General features: G+C 40.6%; 1 protein-coding gene across 5 annotated transcripts in view; it reads left to right on the top strand.

Moving 5' to 3' along the window:
- The window catches only part of Amot (angiomotin), a 60,657-nt gene extending 52,809 nt beyond the window's left edge, over nt 1-7,848 (top strand). For 3 of the 5 annotated variants that reach the window (XM_052737715.1, XM_052737707.1, XM_052737724.1), the window contains 4 exons: nt 493-615; nt 1,524-1,756; nt 2,873-3,715; nt 4,052-7,848. In XM_052737715.1, coding sequence (XP_052593675.1) covers nt 493-615; nt 1,524-1,756; nt 2,873-3,715; nt 4,052-4,149 — 1,297 coding nt within the window. In that variant the 3' untranslated portion in view covers nt 4,150-7,848. The remainder of the gene's footprint in view (nt 1-492; nt 616-1,523; nt 1,757-2,872; nt 3,716-4,051) is intronic. The other 2 variants (XM_052737745.1, XM_052737734.1) reach the window with 2 other exon arrangements.
- The last annotated feature ends 6,362 nt before the right edge of the window (nt 7,849-14,210 follow it).

Below are 14,210 nucleotides of genomic sequence, written 5' to 3'. Positions count from 1 at the left end.
GTGCCCAAACTGATTTTTAGGTGTTTATGTGTCTGTTGTTTGTTTCTAGCCCTCATATGTAAATGATACTCAACTGTCAGCAATCCTCTGATTTCCTTCAAATTTTAATCTTTCCACTTTGTGACTGTTAGGAGAATAAAGTGGAAAGTGTACATATTGCTCTTGCTGTTTGGTGACCTAAAATGTTGAATGGGACTAGCTGTTAGAAGGTTTGGGGAGACATGCTTAACCAATTCTGCGAAGGCAGTGTATACACGTCTTACCAAATCCATGCTAACTTTGGCAGCCACGTCCATGCCAGTGCATCTTCTATCCTGATATCTTATTTGCTGAAAGCTCTTTCCAGTAAATCACTCAGAAACCAAGCATTCTTCTTGAGATTAATTTTAGTTTAAAACCTTTCAGCAAAATCTCCATTGACTTAGGATAGAGAATAACATCTATTGATTTTGATGCCTGCTCATCATTATCACTACCCATTTTCCTCCTCAGAGACACAACAGTCATTAGCCACTCTCCTAACACCAGCTATGACACAGCCTTAGAGGCCCGCATCCAGAAGGAAGAGGAAGAAATCCTGATGGCCAACAAGCGTTGCTTGGACATGGAGGGAAGGTAAAATCTGGATGTGGACCCAGATGGGTTGAGAAGTTGATATTGAGACCATCTAGATCAATAGAGAAGGACAAGAAAGTTTATTCATAAGTGATGAACTTGATTTTGTAGCCTGCCCCCCCCCCCCCCCCCAGTTTTCAGGTTTGATGTGATGTGCCTAAGGTTACCTAAGGTTTGATGCGATGTGCCTAAGGTTACCTAAGGTTTGATGCGATGTGCCTAAGGTTACCTAAGGTTTGATGGGATGTGCCTAAGGTTACCTAAGGTTTGATGGGATGTGCCTAAGGTTACCTAAGGTTCAATGTGATGGCCTTTATAATGAACATTCTTACTAACTACACAACTCCAAGTAGGGTTGCTTTCTCCTGGATTTTGTAATTGTTTTCCATTTGCATTCTGCTAGATCTGAGTTTTTGGCATTCGTATTCTGAGGCATTCTTCATAGCACTACAGTTCAATTCTATAATACAGTCGACTTCTCAACAAAACATCTGTTCACACTGGGAAATACAGCACCCAATGTCTTTTTTAGACTCAGCGTCATTTACTTATTACCTGGAGGTCATGTCTTATTAGTAGAAGATTCCATCTTCTCACTGAACTTACTGTTACTATGGAAGAGTTCCTTCAGCAAAGAATGACTTCTTTCATTTGCCTATATTTGACTTTGATTTTCTGATGTGTCTGCAGAAGTTCTTAGATGCTCTCTTGTATCTACTTGGCAGTCCAGAGGATCCATTATTTTTTTCTTTAAAGCTCTAACATATTGACCCTTCCCTCTGACTCAGAATGAACTAGACCAACACTTCTTTGAAAACATAATGGGAGTGCAAATCCATTTAGGCAATGAGATGAGAATATAGAGGTAACAACCAAGTTTCTGTGTGTGCTTTCTCATTGCCTTTTAGGATTAAGACCCTCCATGCCCAGATTATTGAAAAGGATGCCATGATCAAAGTGCTGCAGCAGCGCTCCAGAAAGGAGCCAAGCAAGACAGAGCAGCTGTCATCCATGAGGCCAGCCAAGTCTCTGATGTCCATTTCCAATGCTGGCTCAGGCTTACTTGCCCACTCGTCTACCCTGACTGGTACCCCCATCATGGAGGAGAAGCGAGATGACAAAAGCTGGAAGGGGAGCCTAGGTAAGGAAAATAAAAGCCAACAAGGGACATGCACGGTGACATGCTTAGAACGTGTCTTGGCGTGTTACACATAGCAAGGAAAAGAGACAATGGTCCAGATTCTAGAAAGGAGAATTGGGGGTTACTCCCCACCCCACCCCCCACTCCCCGATAGAACTAGCTGCATGCCCAAGAGCTCTGAAGTCTCATGATGAGAATGTTAACTGAGGCCAAAGCCTGAAAAAAATGAGAATCCTGAAGTCTTTGGGGATGGGAAGATAACTTGAATTTTATGTAAAAAAAATTCTGATTTGGCTTTTGCCACATAGGAACTTTATTCAAAACCCAAATGGACTTCATCTCAGGCAAAACTCAAAGTTATAGCACTCCTGTGTTATTTCCTCCCCTACAGAAAGAGGACCCAAAGTTCTCTTTAAGCTAATGGGGTCAGGTGGCCGCTTTGGTTACCAGAATGTTCTGATATGAGAACAGAATGTGCTTTTTTGTTCAATTCCTGTCCATTTCATCCTCTCTAATTAAAGCCTCAGAGTCCCATAGATACTGAGACACAGTTTTGATCCTGAGGAAGCAAACAAATATATATTTCAAGTATTTTGTTGTTCGTCATGCCTTCCTTGGTCCTCTGGCTCTTGCAGTATCCTTTAGTTAGAGTAAACATTCTGGGGGCCATTGTCATGTTTGGCACTGTAGGGTGTACAACTAAAAGCACCCTCATGGATACCCATCTACAGGTTTCCCATAGCCAGGGCTTCTTTTCAGCTCTCTGGTAATGTGGGGTATTAATATTACTGGAACAGAAAAGAACTCTGACAGGTTTGTCTGCCATAATCACTAATGGGGGAAAAAGTCTACCAGGTCCCAAGGACACTTACAGGTTTAATACGTTGTGTTGAGAATTGGATAATGAAGATGAGAAGGGATCCTCTAAGTCCAAAATCAACCTTTAGCTGTGGTGGGAGATGTCTGATCCCAGAGGTTCACTAGAGGCCAAAAGAAATACTTTTCAAAGAAAAATGTCAAATATTTTCTTTTCCTGAACTCCAACAATGGTGAATAGTTAATCAGTATCTAGATAGGAATCACCTACTTTTCTCTTATCCCTTGCTTCATCTGTAGGCATTCTTCTGGGTGGAGACTACCGTGCTGAGTCTGTCCCATCCACACCTTCACCTGTGCCTCCATCTACTCCCCTTCTCTCAGCTCACTCGAAGACAGGCAGTCGAGACTGCAGCACCCAAACCGAACGTGGATCGGAACCATCCAAAACCGCAGCTGTCACTCCCATCTCTGTTCCAGTGGCTGTTCCAGTTGCTGCTGCTGCCACTGCTGCTGCCATCACTGCAACTGCTGCCACCAACACTGCCCCAGCTGCCAACAACACCACTATCATGGTAGCTGCTGCTCCAGTTGCTGTTGCTGCTGCTGCTGCTCCAACTGCTGCTGCTGCCGCCACTGCCCCATCTCCAGCAAATGCTGCTGCTCTTGCTGCTGCTGTCTCTCCAGCTGCGGCTGTCTCTCCAGCTGCGACTGTCTCTCCAGCTGCGGCTGTCTCTCCAGCTGCTGCTGTCTCTCCAGCTGCTGCTGTCTCTCCAGCTGCGGCTGTCCAGATTCCAGCTGCTTCATCTCTTACTTCTGCTACTGTTTCTGCTACTCCTGCTGCTACTGCTGCTGCTGCTGCTGCTACTGCTGCTGCTGCTGCTGCCGCTACTGCTGTTCAGGTTGCTCCAGCTGCTTCGGCTCCGGTTCCAGCTCCAGCCCCGATTCCGGCTCCAGCAATGGCTCAGGCTTCTGCTCCGACTCCGACTCAAGCATCAGCTCCAGCTCCGAATGCAGTTCCTACTCCATCTCCGACTCCAACTCCTGCTTTGGTTCAGGCTGAGGGTTCTGCAAGTCCAGGTACCAGTTCTGGACCACGCCGTCTGTCCACACCAAATCTGATGTGCAACCCAGACAAGTCAGGTAATCCCAATTTTCTGTAGCAGGTATCTTCTGGTTTGGTTCTGAGGTGTAGATCAATTAGTTGATGCCTGCCGTTTTGACAGAGTTGAATGTTTCATGGTCTAATAGGGATTGGTCAGAGGAGCAAAAAGAAGAGCTTCTGGAAATGCTTTCTCATTCACTAAAATGGAAATGATCATGAGTGGCCATTTTCCCAGTAAAGTAAATTATGAGGATATACCTAGTTGCAAGTCACACTTAGAAATTAGTTTTGTGATGGTTCTTAACATTGTTTGGTAAAAGTTCTTTTTTTTTACTTTGTCTCTAAGTCTTTTCTAACCTTTCATTTCCTTTTAGATGGTCCTGTTTTCCACTCCAGTACTCTGGAAAGAAAAGCACCCATTCAGATCCTGGGTCAAGAGCCTGATGCAGAGATGGTGGAATATCTCATCTAAACAGCATAATCAAGAGCTGAAGTTATCAGCAAGAGCTCTTTTAATCATTTTTTCCTTTTGTTTGTTTAATCTGGGGTGATGATGGGGTTGGGAGGTGGGGATGATTTTTTTAAAGGGACTTCTTTATGGACTATTGTAGTGCTTAATTAATACCATGAGAATTCCAGTCTATTTTGAAATACATAGGGAGTACCTCGAAAGGATAGGTTAAGCAGGATGGGCTCTAAAGCTTATTGTTGGGATTGATACAAATCATGGACTATTAATAGGTAGTAATGTCCGTTGATTTGATTTGTTTTAAAATTTCCCAATTTGAGGTCATTTTTTTCATTGAAGAATACAGTATGTGTGGAAGGCAGTTTGTAACACGTAGTTCAGAAGTGGAAATCCAGAGAGAATTTGAAGACTTGCTGCTTTGTCTAGCAACTGCCTAGACAACAGCCACAGAGAGTTCTTACTTTGAGCTGAGAAAAGAAAATGTTTTAGGAGCTTTGGAAGCTGGAGAAAAGGAAGAGTATTGGGGTTAAGAAGGGTACTGGCACCAGTTCTCTCTCCTAGTTGCCAGTTACCTGCTCCCTCATATTGATGGTATTTATCTCCATTTCAATGGTGCTTTGGAAGTGGATTCTTCTGGTTCCCTCCTGGAGGCTCATACATTCATATATATACTCTGGAATAATTTATGCATTTGGATAATTAATATATTGCTTTCAGATGGTAGGAGAGTCAATGAACAGTGATGCATGAATTCCTCATCTCCTAGGGGTTTAGATGTTAGAAGCCTTGATGGAGGGCTTCATGAGATGCTGCATGTGGACTTTAGTCATCTGGGTATAGTCATGAACATGGCTCAGTCACCTTACATTAGACCAGTTGACTGATTTAGTCTTCCCCAATGCAGATTCAGTGGCTGGTTCACCAGTCTTTGTTTGCCAACGATTTGCAAAATGAGGAAACATCTTTTTGACAGGTTGAATGTGTTGAATTTCTGGGTAGTACTTTGAAATATTTCATTTTTGCTTTCGCAAATTCTTAGCATGTGTTTTCAAAGGCATATGCAACCATCACCTCCATGGAAATAACATAAGAAGTCCAAAGTACCAGGCTGCAGTCAGGAGAGAGGTTGATTGCAGCAGTCTCCTCAACTACCTCTTCTCACTGCCAGTGACTCCATCTTGGAATCCCTTTGGGAAGCAGCTGGGAATGTATACACGGGCGGGACCAAACAGGGAGCCTTGCCATAGGGCTGCCTCTAAGGACACAGAGGGTGTCCGTTGTCACAGGTCCTTGTCCTTAGTCTCTGCCCTTCATTAAGGTGATAGAACTGCAGCTAGTATCATTAAGATCAGTTTTCTGGGGTCTAGGGAGGGTAAGGGGCCCGGGGGGTGGGGGGGTTATTAGGTAAAGGGGGTAGAGGTTTAGTGATAGGTTAAGTTAGAAATCAGATTGATAGATGGAAGCCTGTATATTATGCCATGGGCTTCAGTGCTGGGAAGGAACTTTATCTAGCAATGTAGCTCTACCTTCTCATTTTAGTGATGAGGAATATGAGACTTGGAAAAGTTCAGTGACTTTTTCAAGATCACACAGCACATCTATCTGCTCTGCCAATTACATACCCATTTTGGGAAATAATTATCTATATATATATATATAAAAAGAAGAGCCTGTTTTGAAGAAAAGGCATCTTTTCTAGTCTAGGGTATGCCTACTTTATGAAAATCTTCTTGGTTTGACTAGATTGTTTGGGTTTCTGAATTCTTGTCTCTGCTGGAGTGCCTTGTATGGAGCTGTTCCCTTCCTCATCCCATTTAATCATTGAGCTACATGAAATGAACCCCTAAGAAATCAACTCAACTGTTTTTCACTATGAAATCAGGTGTCTAGGGTCATTTGATGTATTCCTCTGTGAGTATAAGAGTGCTATATTTACCTGTATTCTTGTGTAGTTCCTAATTACCTTCCAGCAGATTTATTCGTGTGTGTGTTGTGTGTGTGTGTGTGTGTGTGTGTGTGTGTGTGTGTGTGTGTGTGTGTGTGTGTGTGTAAATGAGGGAAGGCAATACTACAATTTTTAACTAGTTTTCCACATTATTAATAACAAAATGATCATCCAGTACATTGGTCCTCAGTTAAACAGTGAATGCCAAATAGAAATTTAAAAGCATTAATAATGCTCATTCACAGCAATTTTTATTGCAAGGAAAAATCCTTCAGACAGTAGAAGAATCAGGCAGCAAGCACCAGGAGAGCTATTTTCTGTCCAAGCAAATGAATGAAAATGAAAGAAACCTTTTCTGTCCTCTCCTGATGACAGCACATTGCTAGGATTAGGGCTGACTCTGGGAGCCATGATTCTAATCACATTCTGGAAAGTGACAAATATGATATGTTCCTCACTGTGTGGCAACCATTACTGTACTGTAGAATCATGCATTTGGGGAAAGAAGGAAGTCCTTGCTGAAGTACTATTTTGAACTTTCCAGAACCTCTCTGGCCTGCCACACTAGAGGCCTCTTTTAGTCGCAGGCAATTTGCTAGAAGAACATTGTATGTCTAAGAGATGGAGGAAGTCTATGTTGATATAGTCTGTTTATGGACCATACAGATTCCACCTTTTGAGAAAATTTCTACTAGCTATCAGTTTAAAAATTCGGTTATATGGGATAAATCTCAAATTAGTCCCTCCCCCTCTTCACAGCTGTGTGGATGTAACATTTGGAGCCTCTTCCTGGACTTCCTCCTATCTACAGTAAAATGTATGCATTTTCCTGGCACCCCAGAAGAGGAGGGAGCACTTGTTGTCTTAACTGTTACTGTCTCGTGGTCTATGAGGATCTTAAAATTCATTTGTTACCTGCAATGTCCCATGTCCAGCAAAATTTCATTTGATTGAACTATACTTGATAGAAAACTGTTAACATAGTTGGGGAAGTATAATCAGCTTAAACTTCCTTTGAAAGTTACGTACTGTGACTGTTGTCTTAATGAAGGTTTGAATGTCAGTGTTGCTTTTGAGCGGCAGGGTGATGGGGCAGAAGAAACTTGAAACATCTGCCATAATCTGTGACAGGAAATCTAGCAAGATCCCTGTTGTGTTGTCTTTTTACTTTTGCACTGTTGAGTGGGTCTAACAAACTGATTCCCAAGCTACTTTTTATGAAGAATCTAAATAACGTGGCAGCTTAAAGTATAGATGTATGTGCTAACTTAATAAATGCTGATGTCTGTTAGCCGTACAATCTGTTATCTTAAATGCTCATTCATACATGGAATGTGTTACTTAAAATGTGTTCCTTTTTCCAGAAAATGTTCTCAAAGTAAGGTATTGGCTATGGGTTCATTGTTACCAATTGCTGCCTGCCACAATCTTTAGAAATTCTTCTTCCAAGTGCCACAATTGACAGCAGGACAAGGGTTGGAAGCATATACATTTTCTTCTGGTAGCAAGGGTGGGTTCCGAGAAACTTTCAAATCTCCTGACTGCCTTTGTTATCAATGGCATGCATTTAATAAAATGGCTAGATGGGGTTGGCAGATGGTTCAAGAAGAATTACTTTTGGTTTAATATATGTGATCTCTTACTGATTGTGATCTTATTCTGTAATCAAGAGAGCTAGATCAAATAAAGTTAAGCAGGTTAAATCCACTTTGTGCCTATCTTTTCACTGACAATAAAGTTAGCTGTTTGAAAACGCAGCACTGTGTGGAAAATGTGTTTCCTGGATATAGGCTCTCTGTGATATTAGTAATTACTTTTAATTCAGTACACAGTGAAACTGTCTTGCACCAGCAACAGAATTTGCATTTGCTCAAAGTATGGGAAGTGATTAAAAAATCTTCAGACAACGTGACAGGGAGCATTCTCTAATCAGTCTTTTCATTTACAAGTACAGTATACAGTAAAAAGCTTTACACCTTTTTGTTTCCTGGTTCTGAGGGATAGAATGATGACCACACAAAACAGATAATTAATTTGGGGGTTAACATTTTGGAAGCATCCCACACAAACACTTTGGGATTCCTTTTGTAACTGTTGTGCCAATTCATCAGTTTTAGTTGAGGGGGCTTGTTATAAAGGCAAGTCAAACCCATGCACATACTGCCAACACAAGAGGAGTCAGTGGGTTTAAACAGGAGCATATGAAACAGGGAGGGAAAAGTGGTGGCGAGGTATGGGAAGAGTTGAAGGGAGGAAGTGGAGGTGGATTAATCACAACATATAGTCACATATGAATGTAAATAATAAATAAAAATAAATCAAGAAGGGCAAAAAACACATGAGTTGGGTCCTCACTAAAAATGATAAGGCTGCCTTTACACTATCTTCTCAGTGCTTCATTGCTGTGGGATGTTCTGTATGGCAAATGTGTTGCTGATTAGTCAATGAATAAAACACTGATTGGCCATTGGCTAGGCAGGAAGTGTAGGTGGGACAAGGAGGAGAATAAAGCTGGGAAGTGGAAGACTGAGTCAGAGAGACACTGCCAGCCACCACGATGAGAAACAGCATGTGAAGATGCCGGTAAGCCACGAGCCATGTGGCAAGGTAGAGATTAATAGAAATGGATTAATTTAAGCTGTAAGAACAGTTAGCAAGAAGCCTGCCACGGCCATACAGTTTGTAACCAATATAAGTCATACAGAACATCAGCCTTCCACTAGGAATTTTATCACAATGAATTTCAACTGTGTGTGCCCATGTTTGTGTATCTGTAATTTTCCCTAATTTCCTAGCATCATGGACTTAAAATTGTGTGTTCCAGTTTTTTTTTCCAAAATGCCAACATCAAATAAGTATGCACTCAGAAATTTACATATTCTTAACTCAGAGGTAACTGGTAAATGACAATATATGGGTAGCAAAATAGTTCTTTGTTATTTGGTGCATCTAAGAGCACTTGTGTTATGCTATGCAATGTTGATGTTGAAAGGAACATTTTTTTTTGGAGGTGATGAGGAGTAGGCCCTACCATTGAGGACTCTCCCCTCAAATATCAGGTGCTTACTAGTCAATGCAGAAAACATTCTAAGATCGAAGCATTTACATTATTTTTTTTCCAAAGCAATTGAGCAAGCATATGAGCAAACAAACCAAACTTGTAGGGGAACAGTGCATACTTATAAAATTCCTAGTGGAAAGGAAGGAATGGTTGTTGGGATGAATTGAGGGAAACTATTTAGGCATTAACCAGACAGACCAGGGACCAAGAAAACATTCCAGGAGAAAGGATCAGTATGAGCAAAGTATGTCAAATGACTGTTTCCAAACATAAAGGTCCTAGAAAATTGTTATGACAGTTGAATATCCCCTGAGTAAAAAAACTTAAAATCCCAATTATGTGGTAGACAGTGCTAGTGTGTAAGTCAACAGAGTACTGTGTTTAAGTACTGTCTCTGCCAAATACATGGATTAAATAATTAGTTCCTGTGTACCTTATGAGAAAATGGTATGAGAGCCACACCAAGAGAGAATATTAAAGATAACAGTCAAAGCAATAGACTAAAATGTGGGGGCAGAGGGAGTTCTGAGCATGAGGTCTTGAGTTAATGTGTATTGTTGGCATGGGTATGGCCATGTCAAGGGCCCTAACCTCAGACCCACAGGGAAATGCAAAACCTTCCCTTCTGGTCCATGAGTGGATGTTGATAGTGTGTGCAGACAATGTCCACCATAGCCACCCCCAGATGACTATGGCCCAAAGACTGCTCCCTCTACATAGATTGCTCCTAGTGAGATTAGGTAATTTTGTCTCCTTGATCAAGCTGTATGGCATAAACCCTGCCTCCTTGTTTGTTTTTCTGTACTAGATAAAATAATTCCTCTTCTCTGTTTGACTCTATTTAATGAACAGGCTGAGCTTTTGGGGTGCTGTGCTTTCTCCAGCAGAGATCCCAGCTGCTGACAGATATGTTTGTCTTTTCCTCATTCCATTTCCACACCACTTGCGTCTGTCCCTGGAGCTATACTGGATGTGGCAGTAAATATATAAAGAAGTAGCTTCTTTGACTTTTTAACTAAGAAAAATTCAATGCAGCCAGTTGGTAGTGGCACACGCCTTTAATCTCAGCACTCAGGAGGCAGAACCAGGCAGATCTCTGTGAGTTTGAGGCCAGCCTGGTCTACAGAGTGAGATCCAGGACAAGCACCAAAACTACACAGAGAAACCCTGTTTTGAAAAAACAAAAAAAAAAATCCAATGCAAAAATAGAATAGCCAGGGCACTTCTGTGGATGCATTACCGGGCATCGATAATTACCAACACATGGCTAGGCTGACTTCACTAATGGCCCTTATTCATCTACTTTGTATTACTTGTGAAGCATATTCCACACACCATAGTGCTATCCCATAAATAATACTCATAAAGAAACTTTTACCAATGAAAAAATTAATGCCTTATACATGAAACAAAAATTTATAAGCCACTGAATAAAAATGACAATGTTCGCAGGCGTCAGTGGCGCACACCTTTAATCCCAGCACTCGGGAGCCAGAGCCAGGCGGATCTCTGTGAGTTAGAGGACAGCCTGGTCTACAGAGCAAGATCCAGGACAGGTACCAAAACAACACAGAGAAACCTTGTCTTGAAAAAAAACAAACAAACAAGTAAATTTTTATATTATTTTAAAGACATGGGTGTTCATTCTCTGATGACCCATATTTCAAAATACAGGATATTTTATTCAAAGGCTCCCTAATACAGATATCAAGCTATCTTTCACTCATAATGTTCCTGTCATCCAGTTGAGCATTCCTTGTTTGTTATCTACTGATTTGGTTAGTATCGCAAGTGGACTGGTGATCTTGGTTCCTGGGTGACAATTACATCTCCATTCCTAAATGATTTAAGCAGCATCCTGTCAGCTCCTTGACCTCTTCATCTCTACTAACTTCTGTAGACAAAAGTTTTTCTGTGTCCTGTAGCTATTCAGTCCCAAATAAACACACAGAGGCTTACATTAATTACAAGCTGTTTGGTCCATGGCCCAGACTTATTATTAACTAGCATACTTATCTTAAATTAACCCATTTCTATTTATCTATGTATCACCACATGTCTTGTGGCTTTACCTGAGTTCCATTACATCTTGCTTCTCAGGCAGCAGCTTGCAGCATCTCCTCTGACCCTGCCTTTCTTCTTCCTGTATCTCTCTTGGATTTCCCACCTGGTTGTCTCCTGTCTTGCCATAGGTCAAAGCAACTTCTTTATTAACCAGTGGTAGCAACATATATTCACAGAGCACAGAAAAACCATCCCACAGCACTCTTCCATATCAATCCCACTTCAGCACACTCTGCTTATGGCCAAACAAGAGCTGGCTATCACCATTGCTCCACTCTGGACACCATGTCTTCCAGCATACACCTTCTAGGCAACCATACATTTTCTAGTTGAGAATACTCCTTCTATGTGTCCATTGACTTTGGAGAGACCTCAAGGCCCCAGTTTCCTACATTTATTTCCAAGTTCCCAGCCATTACCTACCTGATCTGGACTTCAGGTTCAATTGCCTGAACTGTCAATATATTCATACCCACTAAAATTTCAACTATCCACCACATATCAGATACTCAAGTCATCCTTCACAAACTTCTCTCCCTCATCACCTGTATCCAATCTGTTACTGATCCTATTCAAAGTAAAGCTCAAAATAAGTCAATTTAGTTCCCATTCTTCTAAGAACCTTTTTCTTTGGACTACTACAATAACCAATTTACTGATCTGCCATACCCACACTTGTTTCACTTTTCTAGTTACTGTTCAGCAACAAAGTTTATATAATACCATTTCTTGCTTAAAAATCTTATAGCAGCTTATCATTGTTATATAAATAAAAATAAATAGGGCCTCCCAAAGCATAAGCATTTACCCAAAGTTTGAAAGTGGGTGTATTTAGAACAAGGATAAAGAAATTTTGGGTTCTTATTCCATCAGAGTCATTCTCACACATTGTATATTGTTTTTCTTGTGTTCAAAATCCATTAATTGTATGATATTCTTTATATTATCATTTTATTTTTCTGATATGAATTTTAAACAGTGTTGTAGTTTGTTTGTTTTGACACAGGATCTTGCCTTATAACCAGACTTTGTTTGTAGCCAAGCTGACTTAGAGTATTTAATTCTTTGGTTTGAATTTTAACTGATACATAAACACATAAAAATTATACAAGTAAGTTGATAGGCATAAATATATATTCATATATTGAAATGTTGAAATTAGAGCAAACATGTCTGTTCCCTCAATAATCTATGTGATGTCCTTTCATCTAGCTTCATAGCACACCATTCTTGTCTACAGTCACCCACATCATTTTTATTAATATTAATGTTAATATTGACTGAAATCAAAAGCTGCATTTTAAACACCATCTCAGACATGTATTGAGTGTCCACTACCTTGCCTTACACGTAGACATGCTGATCTTATAGTTCTAAAGTAAAACTTTGTAATTTTCATTTTTATGCAGCTCACTAGAAAATAGTGATGTAACTCCTGACATCACATAGTTTGAAACATAATGATTTCCTGGCATTTTATTTTACTTAAGTTCTTTATTTTACTTTATTTACTTTACTTAAGTCCCTTCTCTTAAGTTCTCCCACAATGCAATAGACCGGTAACTTCACATGACTAAATCGTAAATACAATTTGAGTGTTAACTACAATACACTTTGCTATTTAAGTGGATATTTTATTTTCTTCATTTATCATTGGAAATGGCTGCCCATACTTCTCAACAGCAATGACTCTAAGTAGTTGGATTTACTGCTACTATCAAACAGAGCATGTTGTTGGTTACTTTAGTTATTAGTTTACATGGATTATAGTCCTTGAGGCAACTGCAACCACATTTGTGATTTTGCCCAGCTCATTTAGTGCCAGTGACCATTTTGTAATATGAAGTCACTGGATTATGATCTCTAATGTCCTTTCTGGCTCTTCCACTACATGATTCCATGAGACTAAATACTGCTTCTGAGGTCATACATTCTTTCACACAGATCCAAACTTGACTATGAGGCACACATAAAAACATCCTCAAATCTGAATATACTATAAGTGTTCCATACACCTGCAGATGTACCCTTTAAATTTCAATTTCTTTCTATTATTTCTGTCCACACAGCACTGCTTCTCCCATTCTGTCATCAAGGAAATAAAAAGCAGGAGCTTGAAGTAGAAACCATGAGGGTATACTGTTTACTGGATTTTTTTCCCCTTGACTTGCTAGGATACATTTTTTTTGTACAGCCCAGGCCTACCTGCCCAGGGATGACATGGGTCACAGTGGACTGGGCCATCCTACATCAATTAGTAACCTAGAACATGCCACATAGACACACCCATAGGCCAATTGGATGAAGGGTTTTCTTCAATTGAGGCTCTTTCTTCCTATGTGTGTCAAGTTGAAAACCAATATTAGCCAGCATAGAATTTAATCCTATTTTTTTTTTGCTACTTTATATTGCTGTGGTATTGCATTTAAATTTTACATACCAGGTACTAGGTAACTGAAACAAGTTTCTAAAAACTAGCCTCTTTAACATTTTTTTTTTTTTTTTTTTGGTTTTTTTCGAGACAGGGTTTCTCTGTGTAGCTTTGCGCCTTTCCTGGAACTCGCTTTGGAGACCAGGCTGGCCTCGAACTCACAGAGATCCGCCTGCCTCTGCCTCCCAAGTGCTGGGATTAAAGGCGTGCGCCACCACCGCCCGGCTTAACATTTTTTTTTTAAAGATTTTATTTATTTATCATGTATACAGTGAGTGTTCAGCCTGCAGACCAGAAGAGGGCACCAGATCTCATTGTAGATGGTTGTGAGCCACCATGTGGTTGCTGGGAATTGAACTCAGGACCTCTGGAAGAACAGCTAGTGCTCTTAACCTCTGAGCCATCTCTCCAGCCCCTCTTTAACATTTTAATTTATTGTTATCGTGTGTGTGTGTGTGTGTGTGTGTGTGTGTGTGTGTGTACATGATGTGTGTGGATGAGCATGTATTCCAAAGCATGCATGTGCATGTTAGAGGAAAATTTGAGGAGTTAGTTCTGTTCTG

The sequence above is a fragment of the Peromyscus californicus genome, unplaced genomic scaffold (genome assembly GCF_007827085.1).
Source record: "Peromyscus californicus insignis strain IS unplaced genomic scaffold, ASM782708v3 Scaffold_10__1_contigs__length_136768540, whole genome shotgun sequence".
NCBI lineage: Eukaryota > Metazoa > Chordata > Mammalia > Rodentia > Cricetidae > Peromyscus > Peromyscus californicus.
This window is presented reverse-complemented; position numbering and strand designations above follow the sequence as displayed.